General features: G+C 38.6%; 1 protein-coding gene across 4 annotated transcripts in view; it reads right to left on the reverse strand.

The window, feature by feature from the left end:
• The window catches only part of DCL3 (dicer-like 3), a 107,314-nt gene that overhangs the window by 44,433 nt on the left and 38,865 nt on the right, over window positions 1-24,016 (reverse strand). For 2 of the 4 annotated variants that reach the window (XR_016079398.1, XM_019198308.2), the window contains exons 13-21: window positions 18,034-18,252; window positions 17,648-17,910; window positions 16,619-16,890; window positions 15,990-16,516; window positions 15,798-15,889; window positions 13,114-13,355; window positions 12,816-13,025; window positions 10,945-11,421; window positions 270-539 (exon numbers count right to left, since the gene is read on the reverse strand). Coding sequence is in view for 3 of the 4 variants with exons in the window: in XM_019198308.2 (XP_019053853.1) it covers window positions 270-539; window positions 10,945-11,421; window positions 12,816-13,025; window positions 13,114-13,355; window positions 15,798-15,889; window positions 15,990-16,516; window positions 16,619-16,890; window positions 17,648-17,910; window positions 18,034-18,252 (2,572 nt within the window). In the remaining variant the exon portion in view is untranslated. The remainder of the gene's footprint in view (window positions 1-269; window positions 540-10,944; window positions 11,422-12,815; window positions 13,026-13,113; window positions 13,356-15,797; window positions 15,890-15,989; window positions 16,517-16,618; window positions 16,891-17,647; window positions 17,911-18,033; window positions 18,253-24,016) is intronic. The other 2 variants (XM_010263505.3, XM_019198309.2) reach the window with 2 other exon arrangements.

The following is a 24,016-nucleotide window of genomic DNA, read 5'->3' on the forward strand; positions in this document are numbered from 1 at the left end:
AGAAATAATCACTTCAGAGGAACCTCCCTTTCAAATGAATAAAATAAAATTGTTAACAGCTTAACACTAGAAATGAAATTATCAAAAAAAAAAACTTAACACTAGAAATGACCAAGAATTAAACCTCATATTATGAAACTCAGAATGGAGTTAGATTTTGGTGATTGGTTAGCCTACATGGTTGTGAATTGTGATGTAGCAAGCTGTAAATAGTGGCTGCAGATTGTATATGTCCTTTAAGCAAGATTAAGTTGAACAAAAAAACTTACTTTTGGAACTTTAGCTCGGAGTGACATAGTTTCATTAGAAGGTCCAGAAGCAGACTTCACATATTCTGTTATTTGCGTTAAAAGCAGTCCAGAACCATGTTGAAGATGCTGTTGGAGGTTGTGCCTCACTGCCACCTGAGCAAAGTTTTCATTATTGACATTGGCTGAACGCAAGTCAGTCAACTCCCCTGGATCAACATCCTTATGGCTTTGATAAAGATGACATGTAATAAGCAGGTCCAATACAGAGTCACCCAGAAATTCAAGCCGCTGAAAAAAAAGGGAAGGTCATAAATTAGAACAAGCAGGTGCTCATATCTGTGGTTTCATTCACAGCCACAGATATCCCTCATCTGTTCAACAGTCTTTTGATGTCAAAACAAAAGTTAGAAATCCAAGAGAAAAAATATCTCCACTTACTAACAATTTCTGAAAAATTCAACAATAAACACCCTAAAAATAATAATGTTAGCTTTTTTTCCTAGGAGTAGTTACTCAATTTTTTTATCAATAACTGAAGAGCTTTAGATGTAAGTTATTACAAAAAGTTGGGAAGCATCACTAGATTTTGTTTAAGTTATCTATTACAATATTGTAAAGTTCCAAGACTTTGACATAGAAAAAAATTGATGTTTTAAGATTTATCTTCTCAAGGAGGAAGCGATGAAAGAGAACGAAAGAAGATGTAGAGACTGACTGACCGAGGGCCCATTTGATTGACATAAAGGCATTGGTTTCACTTTCTTGCCAAGATTGATTTCTGACCATTCAAAAAAGTTAGTATGGTAGAAATGTGTATGCTGAGATGGATGGGTGGAAAAACTATAAAGGATAGGATCAGAAATGAATTTATTAGAGGAAACATAGGAGTAGCTCCAATAGGTAATAAAAAAAAGTAGACTAAGATGGTTTGTTCATGTAACGTGCATAGAAGACCATTAATAGCACCTATAAGAAGTGATCTGTTGCAAGTTGAAGGGGCTAGAAGGGCTAGTGATAGACCAAAAAGGACATTGATTTCTGAACTCCACCATCATAGCTTTGGTTCCCAAGAAAAAAGAAGCAAACCATCCGAGGGACTTTAGACCAATCAGCCTAGTAAATAGCCTACACAAGGTTATAGCAAAGGTGTTATCCCTTACGAATAGGAAGGCGCTCCTTACCACTGTAGCAAATAATCAAGGAGCTTTTGTAAGGGGAAGGCAAATAGCGGATCAAATACTTATAGCAAATGAGAGTGTTGACGACTTCAAGAGACCAAAGAAAAAGGGGTGGTTTGGGCATGCCCCTCCCAAGTTCTAGTGTCTTGCACGAATCCGAGAAGGAGTCAGCCCGTGTTTACTCTGAACTGAACAAGAGTACATCACAGAGAGGTAAACAATTGGGTACAGGAAGAGGTCTTTGTGCAGACCAAGTGACAGGGATTAATTTCCTCCAATCCGAGGAGATAGAGAGCTCCAATTTCTCTGAACAGGGAGTGACAACCAATCTTCCTTGTTTGAATACCCCTCTCCACCCTCAGTTGACCTCAGGTATTTCTGTTAACTCTGTCAATTCAGTTTTTGCTACTGATGAGTGTTCCTTGTCCCTTGTTCTAGATGCCTTTCTCAACCAAGTGTCCGAGGCCCATGGTCAGAAAGCCACAGTGAGGGAACAAGGGGATAAGGAAGGGGAGGAAGTGGTGGAGAAAACTTGTAGGGAGACAAAGATTTGGGAAATCATTGAGGGTCTAATGGGTGAAGTGGAAAGGAAGGAAATGCAGAGGGGGTTTACAGAAGGGATAGAAAGGACAAATGATGGAGGAAATATGGAAAGGAGTGAGAAGATCCCTAGGAGTGAGAAGAGAGGAACTTTAGATAAGGAGGAAATTAGCAAAGAAGAATCAGTTGCAGAATTTGTGCAAAAGCTGGGGTGTAAACTGAAGAATCCAAATGATCTAAAAGTTTATCTGCATAAAAAAGAGGATAGTAAGGTAAAGAAAAGAAAGTTGAGTGAAGCAAAGAGGTTGAAAAGAGATTTTGAGGGGGACAAGAAGTTTGAGGTGAGAGGGGATAGAAGGAAAGGGGTTAAGTAGAGGATGGAGGAATTGGGGTTGAGCTTGAGAAGTTAAAATGAGAATTCTAAGTTGGAATGTGAGGGGCTTGGGCAATGTTAGGAAGAGAGCAACAATTAAACAGGTGATTAAGAAGTTTAACCCGGATGTGGTAATGATCTAGGAGTCTAAAAGAATGGATTTTGATTGCAGATGGGCAAGGAGTGTGTGGAGAGATAGGGGAATCAAGTGGGTGGCCACTCCATCTTGGGGATCCTCAGGCGGGATTGTAACACTGTGGAAAGAAGATATAATAATCAGCTTGGAGGAGCTAATAGGTGATTAGTCTGTTTCCCTGAAGTTCAGACAGGTGGAAGATGGGTACGAATGGGTACTAACAAACGTTTATGGCCCCAATGACTACAGGCTGAGGAAGAAATTGCGGGAGGAATTGAGTGATGTTAAGGGCCTCTGGGAGGGACCGTGGTGTGTGGGAGGGGATTTTAATGTAGTGCAGTTTACAGAGGAAACCAACAACCCCAGACAAAGAGTGACAACTAGCATGAGAAAGTTCAACCATTTTGTGGATACTTTTGAGCTTAAAGAAATTCCACTCCTAAATAATAACTTCACTTGGTCCAACCTTCAGTCGAGGCCAGTATGCTCCAAGTTGGACAGATTCTTGTTCTCAACAGACTAGGAGGAACATTGGGGCAACCTAGTATCTAAAGCACTCCCAAGAATTACTTCAGACCATTGGCCTATAGTGTTGTGTAAGGAGGAGTTGAGAGGTGATGGAGCCACTCCATTCAAGTTTGAAAATATGTGGTTGACCCATCCGGGATTCAGTGAGAAGATCAGGGAGTGGTAGGAGCAATCTAATCCGGTAGTAGAGTGGGAGGGAATGAGGTTCCACAAGAAACTTCAATTTCTAAAATCACAATTAAAGGAGTGGAATAGGTTGGATGGAGTTTGGGAGAATAGAGGAAAGGAAACAAGTCCTGCTAGAGCAGATTGATGATTTGGATATGAAGGAAGAGAGGGGATCCTTTGGAGAGGAAGACAGGAAAATGAGATGGGAGTTGAGGAGGCAGATGGAGGATATTCTGATTAAGGAGGAAATAAGTTGGAGGCAAAAATCTAGGTGTAAGTGGCTAAAGGAGGGAGATAGAAACACTAGATTTTTCCATTCAATGGAAAATGGGAGGAGAAAAAAGAATCTCATATCAAAATTGGAAGTACAAGGAGCAGTTTTGTCGAACACGATAGAAATAGCAGAGGCTTTAGTAACTCATTTCAAAACTATATTCAGAAGGCCTTTGAATGAGAGGGTGTGGTTGAAGGGTTTGGAGTGGCCGACTCTAAGTGCAGAGAACAGAGAATGGTTGGAAAAGAGGTTTGATTCGAAAGAGATAAAGGCAGCAATATTCTCAATGGATAGAACAAAAGCTCCAGGCCCAGATGGCTTCACAATGGCTTTCTATCAGGATTGTTGGTATATAGTGGAGAAGGATCTTAGGTCAGTCTTCGAGGAGTTTCACAGTAGGGGAATAATTAATCTGGGCCTGAACCCAACTTTCATTGCTTTGGTCCCAAAGAAGAAAGAGGCATCACAACCTAAGGATTTCAGACCTATTAGTTTGGTGAATAGCTTGTATAAAATAATTGCAAAAGTGTTGTCCCTCAGGATAAAGAAGGTCATCCCCTCTATTATTGCACCCAACCAAGGAGCATTTGTAGAGGGAAGACAGATCACTGATCAAATCCTCATTGCAAATGAGAGTCTGGAGAGCTTCAGGAAATTTAAGAAGAAGGGAGTGGTATGCAAATTGGACTTGGAGAAGGCTTATGACTTAGTGGATTGGTCTTTTTTAGTGGAGGTGTTGAGAAGCTATGGCTTTGGAGAAAGGTGGTGTAAATGGATCTAGGTTGTATTAGGACTTGTCACTATTCTATATTGGTGAATGGAACGGTGGTCGACTTTTTTCCTGCTTTGAGAGGTATAAGACAAGGAGACCCACTCTCCCCCTTTCTTTTTACCCTGATGGCTGATGTACTTGGGAGATTGATCCATAGAGCAGACTCAAGGAATCTGATAAAAGGGTGGAGAGTTGGAAGGGAGGAGGTACCACTGACACATCTCCAGTTTGCAGATGACACGATTTTGTTTTGTGAGGGTGGGAATATAAGCTGGATCCGGAATTTAAAATTAGCAATACAACTTTTTGAGCAGATGTCTAACCTCAAGGTGAACTTTGATAAGAGTTGTGTGGTGGGGGTGAATGTGGAGGAGAGGGAGTTAAGGAATTATGCAGGTGTGTTAGGTTGTGCAATCTCATATTGGCCTTTGATGTACTTGGGCCTCCCTTTAGGAGATAACCCTAAGAATGAAAGCTTTTGGACTCCGGTAGTGGAGAGATTTGAGAAGAGGCTTGCGTCCTGGAAGAGAAATTATCTTTCCTTAAGAGGAAGAGTCACTCTGATTAGGTCCACCCTAGCTAACTTACATGTGTATTATTTGTCAGTGTTTAAGATCCCCACCAAGGTCTCCAACTTATTGGAAAAATTAATGAGAAATTTTCTGTGGGAGCCGGGAGAGGAGAAGAGAGATCATAGGGTGAGATGGGAAGTGGTAATTAGATGTAAAAAACTAGGTCTTGGGATTGGAAACATCAAGAAAAGGAATATGGCATTGTTGGGAAAATGGTTGTGGAGGTTCACAGTGGAAAAGGAAAAATTGTGGACAAAGATCGTGGCTAGCATACATGGGCTGGAAGACAACGGCTGGGATTCTGGAATTGTGGCAAGGGCTACAGCTGCTTCTCCGTGGAAATCCATCCATGATTTCCATCTAGTTTTCTCCCCTTGGATCAAGTACGGTGTTAACTCTGGCAATCGAATAAAATTATGGGAACATCTTTGGGTTGGGGTTTCACCTCTGAAGGACCAGTTTCCTTCCTTGTATGCTCTGTCAGATTTGAAAAATGAACCTATCTCTTCTTTGGGTGGAACCTCGGCCTACAAAGGGCAATTAAGGATACAGACTTGGACAGCCTCTTACCTTTATTAGCCATCCTTGAGAATATCTTCCTTGATCCTAATAAGGAAGACACCAGAATTTGGATCCCTTTTACTTCAGGAACCTTCTCTTGTGCTTCATTTTTTGAAACCTTAACTCAGTCATTTGCCCCTTCTGGTGTGTCCTTTCCGATTAAGGAAATTTGGAGCAAGCCCATCCTCCTCGGGTTGGGTTTTTTTGTTGGGAAATTTTCTTGGAAAGAATAAATACAAATGATCTACTTCAGAAAAAGAGACCCAATTCTTGTTTACTTCCTAATAGATGCTCTCTTTGTAAAGATGATGGGGAATCCGGTTACCACCTTTTGGTCTCTTGTAAGGTTACTAACTGTTTGGGTGTGGGTATCTCTCGATTTGGGTGTACTTGGAACCCTCCTGAGAGTGTCCAAGGTTTGTTCTCCCTTTCGTTTTTCATATGGCCTAAGAAGTGAGGGAAGATGATGTGGAGGAGCATTAGGGCAGTCGTGTGTTGGTCACTATGGGAGGAAAGAAACTCTCGAATATTTTCAAAAAAGGAAAGATCCCTGGAAGAACTATTAAACCTAATACTTTTAAAGGCTGCCCACTGGCTAAAAACTATGGAACTGTTCTCAGACTTTCCTATTGCTGACCTGTTAAGAAACTGGAAAGAGATAGCAACCTCTACTCTGTGTAAGAGGACTCTTAGTCCCTTGTGGTCCCCTCCTCCCTCCAGATTTATAAAAGTGAATTTTGATGGTAGTAGCATAAGGAATCCAGGGCCCTCTGGGATTGGGGGAGTTTTCAGGAATGAGGAAGGGATTGTTATTGCTCTGTTCTCAGGCCCTATTGGAGAAGGAGACTCTATTAGGGCTGAGATCCTTGAAACTTTGGAAGGGGTTCAAGGAGCAAGGGATCTAAATATCAGTCGGCTGATTTTGGAAGGTGATTCAAAGGTGGTGATTAGCTGATGAAGAAAGAGGACAATGGCTTGTGGAGTTACAATAATGAAAAGAAAAAATTCTTATGGCTTTGTAGGGGCATTGAGATACAATAAAGCTGGGTGAAAAGGATTGCTAATTCTTTTGCATATGGGTTGGCCAAGCAAGGGGTGAATAGGGAGGCTATTTTTTGGGCTAATTTTTAATCTTCTTTCATTGTAATTTACTGATGGGGAGATGAGACTCTTTATCTCCCCCTTATTGTACCTAAAGCTTCATAATTCTTAATAAAGTTTTTGTTATTGATCAAAAAAAAAAAGAAGGCTTATGATTTGGTGGACTGGTCCTTCCTGTTGGAGGTAATGGAAAGGGGTGAGCATTCAGTTAATTTGGTTAAAAATCGAATAAACCAAAATTTTAAAAACCGAACTAAAAAATAAAAATCGAACCGAATTTGAATTCGAATTATAGAAAAACCAAAATAACCAAAACTGAAATTTTTGGTTCGTTTTTAGTTAAAACTGAATTTTAATAATATATACTCTATTATATATATACATTATAACATATAGTATATATATTATATATTATAAAATATATATTATGAAATCAAATTTCATTTTATTATATATTAATATATAAATATAATATATTATATTTATATATTATATATAAATATAATATATTATATATAATAATAGAAAATTCGGTTAATTCGATGAAACAAGTTTCTAATTCTAAAAACAAAAACTAAAAACCGAATTAACCAAACCGGTTTAACCAAAAATTGAACAAAAGAAAGTCGTAACCAAAATTTTTGGTTCAGTTTTTCGGTTTTAACCGAATAGTGCTCACCCCCAGTAATGACTAATTTTGGGTTTGGAGATGGATGGTGCAGATGGGTGATGGGTTGTATCCAGACTTGTCATTATTCTATTTGGTGAGGGGCAGTGGTGGACTTCTTTCCGACTTTGAGAGGAATCAGACAAGGAGACCCCCACTCTCCTCTTTTGTTTACCTTGGTTGCAGAAGTGTTGGGGAGACTAATCTCTAGAGCAGATTCCAGGAACTTAATCAGGGGGTGGAGAGTTGGGAGGGAGAATGCACCAATGTTTTAAAACATGGAGGCGTGACGCAAGGTGTTCCACTACCTAGAGGCGTGCGGCGTAGTTTAGAACGCAAGAGGCGTAAGCCTCCCGAACACAAGGAGGCGTACGCCTCCTCAAGAGGAGGGGGGTTAGGAGGAAGGGAGGAGGATGAAGAGGAAGGGGGGATCTCATTTTTCTTTATTTTTAATAAAAATCTTTTATATTAAGAAGAATAAAGATGCATAACATTAGTTGAAAAGGAGGGTCTTGTCGAAGGGGTAGGGGGCAAACCACTTTTTTTCCCCTTAACTTTTCTTCCCTTCCCTTTCCTTTTCTTTCCTTTTCTCTTTTTTTCTTGTCTTTCTTTTTCTTTCCCTTTTTTTTTCTTTTTTCTTTTTTTTCTATCTTTTTATATAAGATGTGCATGAGGTGCATGAGGCGTACGCCTCTAGCACACCTCATGAAAAAAGCGCATGAGGTATACGCCTTTTAAAACGCTGGAATGTACCACTTACTCACTTGTAGTTTCCAGACGATATGGTTCTTTTTTGTGAAGGTGGGGATCTCAATTGGATTAGGAACTTGAAACTCATAATACAACTGTTTGAGCAAATGTGAAATCTTAAAATTAATTTTGAGAAAACTTGCCACGTGGAAGAAAAATTACCTTTCTCTAGGAGGGAGAATCACCCTAATTAGGCCTGCCTTAGCTAACTTGCTTGTTTACTTTTTGTCAATCTTCAAGATCCCAGAAGGGGTGGCTAGTAAGCTAGAAAAATTAATGGGAGATTTCTTGTGGGAACCAGGGGAAGAGAAAAAAGACCATAGGGTTGGGTGGGAGGTGGTGTGTAGGACGATGGCCTCAATATTGGGAACATAAGAAAGAGGAATTTGGCATTATTGAGGAAATGGTTGTGGAGATTCTCACTAGAAAAAGAAAAAGTTGTGGGTTAAGATAGTGGGTAGTATTCATGGGCTTGTAGAGAATAGATGGGATGCTGGCCATTTTGGCAAGGACTACAAGGGCATCTCCATGGAAAGAAATCCAAGCTATTTTGCCTCTGCTTTCTCCCTAGATCAGGTATGACTTGAATTCCGAATACTTATCAAATTTTGGGAACATGTTTGAGTTGGGGATTATCCCTTAAAAGACCAATTCCTGACTCTCTTTGCCATGTCTACCTTTAAGAATGAATTGGTTTCTACCTTTCTTGTACCTTCTAACTCGACCTCTGGATTTGGTTGGAACTTGGGACTGAGAAGAGATATTAGGGCAAAGATTGTTTGCTTCCTTTCCTTCTAACTGGCCAACAAAAAGGGCAAAGATTATGTGGAGATGTGTTAGGCCTGTAGTGTGCTGGTCTATCTGGGAAGAAAGAAACTTAAGGATCTTCTTAGGAAAGGAGAGAACTGTGGAAGCAGTAATAGAAGTGATTCACATAAGAGTAATTCATTGGCTGAAAACCTTGGATTTGTTTGCAGCATTTTCAGTTAATGGTCTGATTGGAAACTGGAAGGAAATTGCAGATTCATTCTTAATCAGGAAGGTTTCAAGCTCTTACTGGACCCCCCCCCCCCCCCCACACCTCTTGGATTTACCAAACTCAATTTTGATGGCAGCAGCATGGGCAACCCAAGGCCCTGTGGAATAGGGGGAGTCTTGACGGATGACAAAGGGAATGTGATGTCCATGTTTTCTGGCCCAATCAGAACAGGAGACTCATTAAGGGCTGAGATTTTAGCAGCTCTGGAAGGGATCCAAAGGGCTAAAGAATTGCACTTAAACAAGCTGATTATAGAAGGAGACTCTGAGACTGTAGTGAACTGGCTAAAAGAAGAGAACTCAAGATTCTGGAGTTACAGAAATGAAACGAAGAAATACAAATGGTTGACCAAGGACATGGAAGTTTGATGCACATGGATAAAGAGAAGTGCTAACTCTTTTGCAGATGGATTATCTAGACAAGGGGTGAATAGGAATTCTATTTTTTGGGCTCAATTGTAATTGTTGTTGTATTTTGGGTGACAGTTGTGGGGAGTTAAGATATTTTAGCTCCCTTTCTATGTATTATTTTTCTTAATCATTTAATGAAATATCTGTTGTTAATCAAAAAAAGTGTTATGGGCCCGGGAATAGGATCTCGTCACGGGTCGATCCACGGGGAGAACCTCTAGTTTCTCCTTGCCCCTCCCTTTGCGTGCTGACCCTATCGTGGCGACCCAAGGGGTAATTTGTCCAAGAGATCACCCTAACTCTCCTTTACTCTTCTCTTTGACTGAAATTTTGGATGCCTTTATTCAATAATAGTGGCTCCTTAAATAGGAGATTACAAGAGTCCTGCTCTTAGGGAGACTCCTTGCTGAATAGGGAGACCTCCAACTCTATCTTGATAAGATAAGATAAATCTCTCTTAATCCTAATCTAATAAGATAAGATAATCTCTCTTAATCCTAATCTAATAAGATAAGTCTCTCTTAATCCTAATCTAATAAGATAAGATAATCTAATCTACTAACTTAATAAGATAAGAATAACAAGATAATCTAATCTAAAATGCTGAATGGATAAGACTGTTGCTGCCGAATTGGATAGGATGAGAACACCGGATCATTGCTGCTGCTGCTCCCAATACGCGTCCACATCAAAAAGGACATTGGTCGAAGTAGTATTGTACTCTCTACTCAAATTGATCACATCTCGTGGGACTTTAGACACTCCTGGAGAGAGCGGCTGTAAGTTTTCTTCTTTCTCCAGGGCTGATAGGGTTTCCAAAAGGGGGTACTCTGAAACTATTGCATCTCTTAAACTACCCATCATCATCATCATAATCATCCAAGTTATCCCAAGTTCCAAACTATATAGGATTAACTACATGAATCCTGTTTGACCAAAGTTTCAGGAGATTTTGCACAAGTTATTCCTACAGGAAACCAAACCAACAAAGAAAAACTTCCATCACAAAATCAGAGGGTTAAGCAATGGTAGAGATAAGATTAAAGGTCACTAGGATGGAAAGTGATGGAGATGAGACGAACTGGAAGATGTCAGAGATAGAGAGGGGAAGAGGTAAGAAGAAGATAGAAGCCAACACAGGTGTAGGGGATGTAGAAGCACCCAAGCCTCAGAGGTAATTCTAGAAGTGTTAAGGTAGGGCTGAAGGTTGTCCATTAGTTTAAGAAGAGTTTCTGTGGCATTGGCGTCTTGTGAAGGGTTGTGTAGGAAGCTTGAGTTCGTGCAACAAGAAGACTGTAGAACTACTGTTTTGTTGGATCTCAAGTTGGTTGGACTAGCACTTGGGGTGTTAATATGGGAATCTCTTGGCTGGACATTTTTTAGTTTTCCCCTCCTCTGGTTGTATGAAGGGGTAATGGATGGGGTCTATTTTTATCCTTTCCTTTTGCCTTCTTAGGCATCTTCTTTCCACCTGGCTTTGTCTTCCCCTTGTTTTTTAATTTAATAAATTTTCTTTTATTATAAGAAATATCAATTTTGTATACATACTCAAAATTAAGATCCAATAAAAAAAACACTATTCTCCAAAGAATCACCATTTTCCAATTGGTTTTAATTTCAGTACCTGATAACAATAGCCAACCCCCGGTTCCTCCACTGATGGATGTGTTACAGCCTCCAACAAAAGACCCTTGGCAGAAAAGCTATAACATAGCTTCGTTTCCAGTGTTTCAAGTTCATTAACTTTTGGCATTGAAGACCACAGACTTGAATTTCTAATGACGTCATCAATTAATATAGGATCAAATTCAACATCCATACCCAACCATTTCATTAATGAAAGTGCAGCAGTTAATCCACCACCAATGAAATAAGCTCCTATTAGTGCTTCAACACAATCTGAAATAGTCTTGGAGCACATCCACCTATGACCTCTATCACAGACCCTTCCAACTGCAACAGAAGTCTCTTCAGTTTGAAACTTTCTTTCAAGAGGCACTTCGTGAGTATCCAGGCCACACAAACAAGGAACATTCCTTAGAGAATGCTGCCCTGGAGCAGCCCATCGACAAGGATCAAATGCACTGTCTCTTATATAGCCCTATAAGGTACATATGAAATTCAGAAGCCACTTATATTTTATGGAATACAAAAAAAAAAGTCTTATAATATTGGAGAATTGCATCAGAAGAACTACTTGCATCATTCTGAAGGACAATGTGTGACAAAGGGATCATAGGTTTGATGATACATAATAGAAAACAACCCCAAAAACAAAGAGAAAAGACAAACAATGGATGATATGGTTCTTCATGCTAGTTACTATTTCCACAGGTGAAGGACATCAGAGAACCTCAAATTTGTGGAATAATTTTTATTTGATTCAGGATACCAATATAACATCCCTATAACTCTTTTTTGTTTTTTTATCAGCAACAGCAACATCCCTACAACTCTTGCTATTAATATAATGTTTTGAATATGTGCACTAGTGCTGAAGTTGCCTAGAAAATAACTTCAAAGCTTGCCTTAAAAATCCCGATGTAGGAGTTTCAGGAAAAGATGGAAATTATGTGTTTTTTACATTAAATAAAATACCCACATTGTAGAGAGACTGGGCCGAATGGGCCCTAGTCCTTTAGTGTCATTCTTATTAGTTCCTTCTTGTTATGTTTTCTTATTGGGCCCTCTTTCTTTATGGACCTTTAGCTTCTGATTTTTGTTTTTTAAGTTTTAAGTATATTGTTGATGTGGACGCCTACTTAAGGGCCTCCTTGTAAATTATGTAACTTAAGTAAGTTTAATAAAAAGATTAGAATAGGGGAAAGAGGAGATTATCGAACTCCTCCTTTCTTTCTCCTTTCTTCTTCTTGCTGTCTTCCTCTTCTTCCTTCCTTCTTTCTGCTCTAACCTAAATATTTCTGCTAATTTTATTGGTCTGAATCACATCTTACATGACCAGAAGAAGTGGAGAGGGACACAAAAGTATTTGACAATATAGAGGATGCCAAACAGGAAAAAACAAAAAAACATTGCTGCTAGGGTATGACCAAAATTAAAAGTGTGTGTGGATTTTTCAGAAGTTAAAATGTTACATACTTTTCATATCAGTGAATTTATGTACATGAAATATGTTTATACTGAAAAAGGTTGATATTCACTTATGATCTCATTGTTAGTTTGCAATTACAAAAATGACATAGCTAGAATATCATTGCTCCTTGAGTGAGGATTGGTCTTTAAAGGGCTAAGTAGGGCATAAAATGGGTCAGATCTGGGTTTGGATCCCCTCCAAATCCAAAATAGCACATGGCTCACCATGTCAAGATCCCGTTCCAAATAGATAACATCAATGATAGAAAGTAAAAACTAGTTAAGCAATACCAATGTGGTACTAACCACAAACTAGAATGCCATACCACAGAAATAAAAACCAGATATGGAAACAAAGTAACCATATACTATGCCTAAAAATTGACAGAAACTACCACTTACCTGTACTTTCTTATTGGTTCCCAGTTTATGTAATGTTGAATTACAAACAGCACGGGATCTACGGGCAGATAATTGCCCTTCATGTTCCTTTGGGTATTTTAGAAAGAGATTGCAGCTCACAGCATATTTTAATACTGAGTCACCCAACAACTCCAAGCGCTCAAGAGAAAACTTCTCACAACATCTAAGTGTTGTGAGTGCTTCTAGAATCTAAACATAAAAGGATATTCATAAGAGCAATAAATATATTAAAATGATACAAGAACAATTAAGGAAAGCAAGTCAACAAATGACGAACCAGAGAGCTTGATATACAGCCATTGCTTGGATGATAAGAAATTTCGTCTCTCAGCTGACTAGTTAACATTAATGCCTCTAATCGGTGCATCAGAGAAGGTAGAAGATAAAATGATTTTAAGACACTTATAGATATATCAATACAAATAAGGAGCTCTGGAGGCATGTGTACATGATTTTGCAGCTTGTCAACAATCAAAGCAGTTCCAGCATCCGATGTCTTCCTACATAAGGAGCCACCTGCTAAAAATAAGAAAGCATTAAGCATTAGTTGTCAAACATTCATTAAATCACTCAAATTCTGACCAGTGTACTGAACCATTTAAATGATGTTCAGGATAAGGTTTTTTTTTTTTTTTGCATTTGGTATGCTTGTTTGTGGCTCTAGGACCAAAAAGGCAGTGGATCTGGAACTAGAAATTTGGTGTTGATGGATTGCAGCAAGCTTTACTTAAATCCTAGAAGAAAATTAAATAAAATCTGAAAGAGAAGAGTGTTCGTGGAAATAGTCCAACTTCTGAGTCAGGATCCGTGAAGCCAATTTCTATTGATTCGTCTGATTAATTCCTCTACTTTCTATAGTGTGCTGGTTTATGAGAATTCAGGGTTATAGAAAAATTCCCCTCTAATTCTGTGTGAAACTCACTAACTAAATTGATAATACACCATAACACCAACATCATAATTAATTGGGCCCATTCAATTGGAATCTAAATACTTTTTGTGCATCACATTTCATGCAGAGAATCAATTTTCATCATGTGGTTTGGAAAGTTAAACAACCATTTCCAGAACATGATTTCTAGGTTTATGTTTAAACAAAGAGAAACAAATGTTTCTAGAGCACTTGTTCCTGTTTATCTGGTTTAGAACCACCTATTTGCCTTTCCAAAAGAAGTGGCGCCAACTTTTTCAGAAATGGCCATGCTAAAGTAGAGCCACAAGCCAAAGACCATCAGCATATAACAACAACTAATTTAGATTAGAAAATGCAATAAAAATGGCCAAAGAACCCCTTTTTTGGGCTAGCTTTGACAATTTTTCTTTTTTTAATCAGTAAAAAATCTGCGATTTTATTGATTTGTAATTAATGAATTTGGATACAATAAAGAAATGCCAAACTTCTGCTTACATTCTATATTCTCTTGTCCTGGGAGACAATCCCTGATACAGAGGCAGACACAAGGAAAGAATTTATAGGGAAACAAACCAATATCCCTATTCATCAAAAAAAAACAAACCAATATCCCAATTCCTATACCAATTTCAGAATTTATGGGTTATAGGGTATTGGTATTATTTCAGTTTATTTATTTATTTTCCAGTTGTTGGTGTCTTGGTAACTCTCAGTTTACTATTTATAGTAATTCTCATAATTATTATTTTTAGTAATTTCTGATGTCTTAAATTAAAGTAGTTTTAGTGGGATCCTTATTTAAGTGTCCTAATGGGTTAATTATGGATTTGTCTTAGTTCTAAAGCAATTAGGAGTTGTGTTGGGTCAATTTTCTAGTCCAAATTGGAGCCTGAAAGGGGACACCTGAGTTAGTAAGTTGAGTCTATAAATAGAGTCATTGTATTTGGAGTTAAAGAAAAATGATTTGATGAAATAAAATTTGGTTTAGTGATTCTGGTCGTTGCCAGAAGTTTTTTCTCATTTTTCTCTCTCTCTCCCCCTTATTTCTTCTTCTAAGTGATCTGTCTCCTTGCTGCTTAATCTAACATCAAGAGTTCACCTCTCTGTTCTAATTTCTTACTCATTTTTTGGTGCACAACAAGAACTCGAGTTGCTTTTCCTTCATTCTTTATCTCTAATCACCCACAGCCCTTCATTCACCCCACAAAGCCAACCACTAGATCCTAAATTACTAGGACCAACCCATCCCACATTAGTATCCCATGTAATATGCTTGCATCATGCTTTTATATCTAGTTTTTGAAGTTAAGTGTCATTCTCAATACTCATATCTAGTCAAAATTTAATTAAGCTTGTAATGTTTACACAGTTTTGTAGTATGATTGTTAAAATATACCACTTTTCATTTTCAAAATAGTTAATGCTATAAAGCATATTCTAGAAGTGTCCATGAAGTTTCTGGTGTCATATCAGGAGCGTGTATTGTACCGTGTCTGACACCAGTAAGCTAAGCATCATTGAATATCTGTATAATAAGAGCCTAAGTGAATAAGTGAGAAAAATGTAAAGAAAAAAAAAAAAAAAAAGAAACGCATATATAACACAAAGTATATGTATAAACATGTATACATTATGGGTTGGGTTGGGCCTGAATAAAAAAGCACAGGCAGGCCTGGAAATTTCTAGCCCAATATGTTATAATTGAGTGACTAAACAAAATATTCACATTATCCATGACATAATATGTTCTATGAAGTTAGAAGTGTACAGACAACTTCCCTTTACCTAAGAAATGGAATCAGCAAGGTCCTCACTGATGATAAAAGAATCTATAGAAAAAAGGAACATACATACATACATATGGAGTCATTATTTATGGATTTAGCCATAATCATGACAACCTTGAATATATGGAGGCATTGTTATTTTGTCCTTCACACTACTAGTTCATAAGGAAATCATGATTTAGTACCTTCAATTGAGTATTTGCACCACAATTGAAATTCATTTGCAAAACTGAACCTCAAAAAGGAGGCGAATTAACATACCTTGACTTGATTTTGCAAGAAGGTTATGAGGGTTATGGCTCTGTTTTAACAGCAACAAAGGCTGTTGTGGATGCATGAGCTCAATTCCATACCTGGGCAGGTATAATGCTAATAAGATGGCAATAATTGATAAAAGGCATGTAATTGTTAAAATGCAACAAAATAGAAAGATCAGTGTTACAAATCACCCACTTCTTATTGAAGTATTCTCTAAAGGTAGCATATTTTGGTGGCATCGCATTGGAACTATCAAAACAACTGTCAGCTGACATATCAATCATCACTTTAATAACAGAATAAATTCTTCCCGTGTGAATAGCCAACACCACCATATCTTTAAGGTTGTATAAATTAACATTACTATTAGCCAAGTGGATAACTTCTGAAACCTTGTATTCAGTCTCAAATGAATTGGTGCTACAAGAATTTCCCTTACTGACTAAACAAGAATCAGCACTAAGCAAAGAGTTCTCCTTCAAAAATTCAACAATGGAAACACAGGAATCAACGCCTCTCCAGTTGATTCTCAGAGATTCATCGTTAGGAATTCCAGATGAATCAAGTGGTAAAAGCAAATACATATTCAATGTGTTCCACAATGATTTATTTTCTTTCTTGAGTAAAAACTCTCTTTGTGTCCCAGAAGATTTGGATCCAGTGAACAATTTCCCAAATAACCCATTAAAGAAAAATTCCTGGAAACATTTTGATCTTCTCACCTGATGCAACAAAGAAAAAAATTCAACAATAACACAGTGTATCAAGTTAATGAGAAGTACTCGTAAAATTAAACAAGCATAGGAGCGTAGGAGTTTCTTCACCTGGTCTGCATCCAAGTGCATTTGCCCTGATGGAGAAATAGATGATTTGACCAACTTATCAGTCAGGTAAAGTTCCACTTCAGCATTTGCCACATCATCATCTAGGTTTGCATCAATTAAGAGGACAAATCCAGAATAGAACACCCAAGCAAGATTACAAGAGAAGTCTATTTTATATGCCTGCAAAGTGACACCATCCATTTTGTCTCCCCAACCACCAGATAAAGCACGGATATGGGTAGTCCCATGTAATTCCTTCCTTTTTGTTGTCCCTTTGAAAAAAAAGGTAAACTTTGATACATGAAAGGAAGAAAGAAAGCATAAACAAAGACATACATGTTCAAAATCTATGTAATAGAAGATAGCCAAATATCAAAAAGCAGGCTGGATATGGGTTTGGGTGCATGTCATGTTCACCAGAGGGTGGTGACTGGGGGATGGTGTGAAGGGAAATATCAAGGCAAAGGTAGCCTGGAGCTGCGTTCCTTTTGCTGTGTGTTGGGAAAGTTGGAAAGAAAGAAATAGGAGAATATTCAAAGATGTAGCTCGATTAAGGAAACATATCCCTCTTTCCTGTGGTAAAAGGATCATGGGCTGAGTTCTTATTCTTCCAGAGTTTGAGGGGGTCTCAAAAGAAACTCTTGGTGCCAATTTTTGGAACATTCTTGAGCTGTCTTAGAAGCGCTGTCTTTCTCTTGGCTTTTGTTTCTTTCTTTCTCTTCTTTGGTTCTCTTAAGTCTGTACTGTTTTGTAATTCTGGTGATCTCTCACCACCCTCAGTTTTACCTCCTATTTTAATAAATTTTATTTTTTATTTGCTACCAAAATAATAATTTAACAATGGATGTGGCATTGAACAGAATGGAAAGCAAAATAGGACCCATGAAGCTATTTCCTTCTCTTTTTTCTATTATAAATACTATAACTATCATAAGAAAAAGAAGATACCTACAACTAGTGTGCTCAATAACTCTAAATATGCCATAATTCTCAAAAAACACCAATTTCATGATGCAAAAGTATACCTACCTGCACCTGAAGATTCATTAGTTTTTTCACTAAAACCAATTTCTGGTGGCTCTTCAACATAAGGCAGAAGATGATCATCAAGAGCTCCCATTTGATGCAATTTCTTACAAGCCTCCAAGCATACAAGCTGTTTTGATAAGTGCACGTTTCTATTTACAGGACCTGTTATTGTTTGAAATGCTGCATTGGGAGGTAATACTAATGTACATGTGTAAGACTCCCCACATAATGACAACTGAAAAGTTGGCTTTGGAGTGAAGTACCTAGTAAATTTTTTTACCAATTAGATCTAAAAATACAGGATAAAATAGTTAAAATTCAAAATGAAGAAAAAAATTGAAGAATTTACTATTATTGGAATTTTGAAAAGGGAAAGACATGCTTACTTGTCTCCAGGAAGTTTTTCACAATATCGATAGATAAGACTAACACTAGAATCTGCAGTTATTGATGCTCCAGTTGCAACTACAGTATATGTATTTATGTCATCCACATCACATACTTTGGATATGCATGCACTGGGGTCTCTGTTCGTAGCAGTTTCTGTCATAGAACGCTCACTCCTGATAACATCAAATAATAGATCCCTTTGCTTGATGTTTCCCCTGCAAATATGTATAAAGAATTTCATAACAAAATAGACATACAGAAACATTTTTCAGTTTCATTTTTTCATTTTTCATAAGCAAGATAGCAACACAATTACACTAACACAAGCTGAAAGTGCTCTAATCAAATGAAAGTAGAAGCTTCCAAAGTCTAAAAGACTTTCTAGTTATCTTAAAAAATCAGTGTATCACCAAGAAATTTTGCACATAATCATATGAACATTTTATGAAAATGGCTTGAATAAATTAGTGCTTAAAAGGTGCTACTACACGGATAAGGCTCATTTTGTAGGATGCAGTCCATTTTATTGCTTCTTGATATGCTATTCTGTCATACACTCTTCTGGCTTCTTTTCTCCATCTCCTCTCCTCTTGAATAGGGTGCATTTCTTCTTTGCTATCAACCTCCTCAATCACCTTTAGAGCATTAGATTTTGATTTTTCTGCTGCTTTCAAAACATTCCCTTTCCATGCTTCTAAGTTTTATCTATTTTTTCAGCCCTTGAAGTTTCTTGGCTAATTTGTGGAAAGTTGAACCTTCCATCTGTATGGAATTCCACCATTGCTTCAGTTTTTCCAAGAAGCCCGGCTCCTGCAACCACATATGCTCATATCTAAATGGGCCATGTGTTGAGTTCCACTTTTCCCCATGTAGTATGATGGGTTTGTGATTTTATAGTGGTCTGGGTGACACTTCCTAAAACAATCCTGGGAAGTGTTCACCCACTTAGCTGTAACCAGAAATCTGTCGAGTTTTACAAGTATCGGATCCTCCCGGTTATTCGTCCAGGTGTATTTGGCTCCAAAAAGTAGTAGGGTCAATCAATTCATGCCTGTTCGCCATGTCTAAAAAGCCATTCATCCTTGCCAACCTTCTTAATCCCCCATTCTTCTACATAGACACAAGTGTTGAAGTCTCCCCTTATACACCATGGACTCTGCCATATATTCCTTAATCCTTATTATCACCCAATTCCCAGCATAGCTTCCTATTGGCTTCATTGTTTGGTCCATACACACCTGTAATGATGGATTTAAAACTATCTTCCATGGTGGCCTCAATTGTCACCGAGAACTTCCCCACAAAATGGCCAGAGACCTGAATTAATTCTGTATTCAAAACTATGAGTTCAGATCTGCACCCCACGAGGGGGCACCCCACAATGTCCCACAGCACATGTATTGGGGACATGATCATCTCCCGATGATCATTGGGTCTGGTACTATCACTGGGAGATGTTCCCAATACACGGCGGAGATGTGCTGTGGGACATTGTGGGGCACCCCCTTGTGGGGCACAGATGTGAACACCAAAACTACTAAGATGCCCCCTACAGTACCCACCAATGAAATGTTGCCACGCCACCTTTTATTTTTGAAACTCAAATTTAACGGCATCCAGAGTTAACGGCAGTCTGGATTCTAAAAAACTCAAAATTTTATTAACCCGCTCAAGTGTCTTCCCTTTCATATCTCTCATGAACTCTTCTTTTCTTCTTCCCTCCTCATCGCCAAAAGCAGACTTAAGATTATCAGTAGAGCAACCCTACTTCAGAGTTCAGATTTATGGTCAAGAGCCCTAAGCCGTGAACCAGAATAACCAGATTTATGGAGTCTAATAAACAATAAACTCCAAATAACCACCACAAACACTGTTTTTTCCATATAAGATATGAATCAATTTTTAGTATTTATTGTACTCTCCTAGAAGGCCGTTTTAATATTTGTTTATGAAACATTCACTGTTACAGGGAATTCTGAAGATGAAACTTTCACTAAACAGATGTCCCATGCCCACACGAATGAAAACATGCGAAGGGGTTTAGTAGTTACCTTCTTTTCATCTAGATAGATAGGTGCATAGATGTAATACATCAAGTCATAGCTAATAAAATGAAATCCAGAATAAGCTACAAGGACGTCACCAACCCCACTAGGCGAGAGACCCCACAAAAAGTAAGAATGAATCGGAGTTTCAGTGAAGATCTCCGGCACACAAGGGTGCTTGTTCCCTAAGTAGAAAGGGCAGAGGGATGAACTAGAGTTAGGGTTTGCAACAGGACACATGGATTTGAACTCCAAGGGTCCTCGAGCTCTGGCAGGAGAGAGTATCCTATCAGAAAAAAAAAAAATAGAGGAGGAGAACACCCTAACCGGCCAACTGGTTGCTGCTGGATCTCAAAGAAAGAAAACCCTAATACTCGATGAAGAAGAAAGAAAAGAGAGAGAGAGAGAGAGAGAGAGAGAGAGAAGAGGAGGAGGAATGATTGGTGAAAGGAGAGCAGGAGAAAGAGAATTAGGCGGCAACTGGCTGTAGTGGCAGTGAGGAGGGTAGAAGAAAAGAGGAGTTGTGGGAGGTACGAAAGGGAAGAGAATTAGGCGGGAAGAGAATTATGAGAGGTACGGAAGTACTCTGTAGTAGCTGCAGAATTCTGAATTACAGCCCCCGCCCCCCCATAAACCGTATAGGTCTGGACTCGTGAGCTCGCATTCTGTCCCCTGGGGACAGACGATGTGAGCTCGCATCTTCAAACGCTGGTCAACCTAGAGTTGGGACGATGCTAGATGATTATTTCAGTCCGTTGTCGAATATTGAATTCACCTCTCGTGATCACTTTAAGTATCACGCGACCCTGATGACTCAGCCTTCTCATTATCTTTTAATGGGCCTAATTCTCGGCCCAAAACGCCTCCCCTAGGATCTGACAAAACTGGACCAATAGAAATCGTTTTCTTCATGTTAATATGGCCTGGCCCACTTGTTTGCTTGGAAATGAGCCCAACCTTAACAACATCAACGAAGGATTTCTGACTCTTGAGTTGAGGCCCAACTCAGCCTCCACCCCTTTAACTCTTATTTTCACCCAGATTAAATAGTCTTTTTAACACCTTCCCTTTCACCTCTTCTTTTTCGCCACGTGTTCACCCCTTGCCACCTCATCATCTTCAAGCTCTCGCCCTTCTTTCCAGAATGATGCTTCAACTTTTATCACCAACCAAACCTTGCTCCACACCCCACCAACACTAATGTCAATAGATCTTTGAACATTTTCCAGTTGAACTCTGGCTATTTTGATAGGCACCACCTTGAGACTCTCAATGTTAATCTCAAGTAGAGCACCCCCCAACACTTGAGCAATACTTTCGAAGAAACTCTCCTTCCACAAAGGAAACGGAAGACCAACCAGAAAAATCTCAAAAGCATCGCCAGTAAGTACTTTACAATACAGAACTTTCTAAGGGGAAAGTTCCGTACTTCATTTTGTAAGTTCTAACTCCATCTCTGGTCTTACTTCCTCCTCTCTTCCCCCTCCCTCGGTCAGTCGGTCCCTAGATCTCCCTCCCCTCCTTTCTCCTCTATTAGAACTTTATTCATTTCTCCTTCTCCCTTTCCCACTGACACTTCCACATCTCTCATTTCCTTTGCCCCTATCATCCCAATCACCTCATCCTCTTTACTGCTTTTCCCCTCTTCTTCAACTTTCAACCCTTCTCAGTAAAACCCCAGTCGTCTCTCTACTGATCTCTTTTTCTACTACCGCCATTTTTTTCACCCCAATCCTCTCCAAAACTTCTCTCACCATCAGTGATTTCCACTAAGCCTTCACCGTCCTCCCTTTTTTTGTTGAATATGATCAACTTCACAATTCACCTGAGTTTCCCCCTTCTCTTCAGCACTCCTTTTTTCGCCCGTCATCCTCCTATGTCGTTGTTGAAACCTTCTTTTAGGGGAAGAAGACTGTCGTTCTCCAAACGAAACCCTTGGCACCACAAGTGCTCTCTTCTGTGACCACCTTCTCTTCAGCCTCGTTCCCCAAGTGGATCACATGTAGATCCATTGAAAACCGGCCCAGCCAGTCGTATTCCTCTCTCTCTCTCTCTGTATTCCTCTTCTGTGACCACAAGTGCTCTCTCTCTCAGATCTTGAAGGTAGCCGTCGCACCACCCTCTCTCTTGGTCAGATCTTACCGCCACCATAGCACCTTCTCTCTTGCCTAAGATAACCTCCGCACCACCCTCTCTCTCTCATAGATTTTTTATGTTTTGAGACATTTGAAATGTATTCTTTTGAATCTGGAATGTAAATTCATCGAGGGCTCTACAAATTTATGCAAAAAGATATTTTTGTAAATTTTTATCAGATTGCCTAAAATATTTTTTGAAATTTTGTTGCAATAATGTTAGGATGCAATGGCTAATTTTTGTTTGATTTTCTGAAAATTTGTATCATTTTATTAGTTTGCAATTTTTGAAAAAAAAAATTGTGTTTCTACGATTTTTTACCTTTTCCTATAATATATATTTTTTTATTTTTTATCGTTTTATGTATATTTGCAATTTCCGTTTTTATCCAATCTTCATATTTTTTGAGTTTTTTTATCTTTTTTAGTTTTCAATTTTCTTTTTTTTATTTTTGCATTTTTTGTTTGTTATAATTTCCAATGTTTGTATATTTTTTGTTTTTTTTACATTTTTCTATTTTCTACAATCTATAAATTTTCCTGTATTTTTTGTTATTTATTTTCAATTTTTGTGTTTTTCTATAATTTTTAGTGTTTTTTCTACAATTTTTATTTTCTGATTTTGGTTTTCAATTTCTATAGTTTCTATAATTTAAAAATAATTTTTTATTTTGTTTGCAATTTCTATAATTTTTTATATTTTTATAATTTATGTGTTTTTTATGTATTTTATATTTGAAAATATTTTTGAATTTTTTCCTTTTTTTCATGTCTTTTTAGTTAAAATATTAATATATATATATATTATTTTTCTATGAAAGGTAAATTGGTAATATATTAACACTCGTTAGTTTGTTTAACGTGAGTTTAAGAGTTTTAAACATTTCAAAATGTTATAGTGAGTTTAAGAAAAATCCTGAAAACTCATGGTGAATTTTAGACAATTCCCCTTTTTTGAATGACCACCATCAAATTTATTCAATCTCGAAATTTTAAAACCCAACATCTCTTCGCTCTCTCCCTTCTCCCCCACGCCTTCCAATCTGCTTGTGCCATGTGGGTTCCACCAAACCCTACCTGCAGCTTCAACGTCTCATCTCCCATACCACAGAGACGCTTCAGCTTCCAATGCCGCCCAAGCTTCACCATCTCCCTTCAGCAAAGAAATTGATCGTGCAAGGAACCCTCTCCGGCTTGGCGCTTGCAACTATAATCTTCGTTGCATGAAGGTCAATAGTGCAAACATCCTCCAACCACAAGTTTTCAGAATCACTCTCCCTTCAGGTATTGAAATTTCATTGCAAGAAGATGTCCACTTTGCCTCCGTCACTGAACCTTCCGACGCTTCAATGTTCATGAACTCTGCCTTCAATTTCCTAGGTCCAGAACTGTTTTGCTATCATCGAAAGAAATCATCACAGTTGAATCTGCATTCGAAATCCTAATCATAACATCATTAAGGAGGTGTAAATAGGGCCACGCCGCCCGTGGTCCAGCCCAAATTTGGACCGGCCCCCAGCCCGACATGGCACGCGGGCCGTGTCAGGCCCAGCACAATGGTCCAAGCTATGTTGGGCCTGGGGTTCCTGGTCCATGGGCCGGCACTGTACAGCACGACTGTCGTGCCGTGCCGCCAAGGTTCAAAATATCATCACATACCGACCTGTATCCAGTGATTTAAAAGGCGCGCCTAGGCGCACAGGCGAGGCGCATTTTAGGGTAGGCACCTCGCCCAAGTCCTAGGCACAGCCCATTCAAAGGCACATGCCTGGTGTGCCTTGCGCCTTAAGACCCTAACA

This window comes from Nelumbo nucifera, chromosome 8, assembly GCF_055504915.1.
Source record: "Nelumbo nucifera cultivar China Antique chromosome 8, China Antique-T2T, whole genome shotgun sequence".
Taxonomy (NCBI): domain Eukaryota; kingdom Viridiplantae; phylum Streptophyta; class Magnoliopsida; order Proteales; family Nelumbonaceae; genus Nelumbo; species Nelumbo nucifera.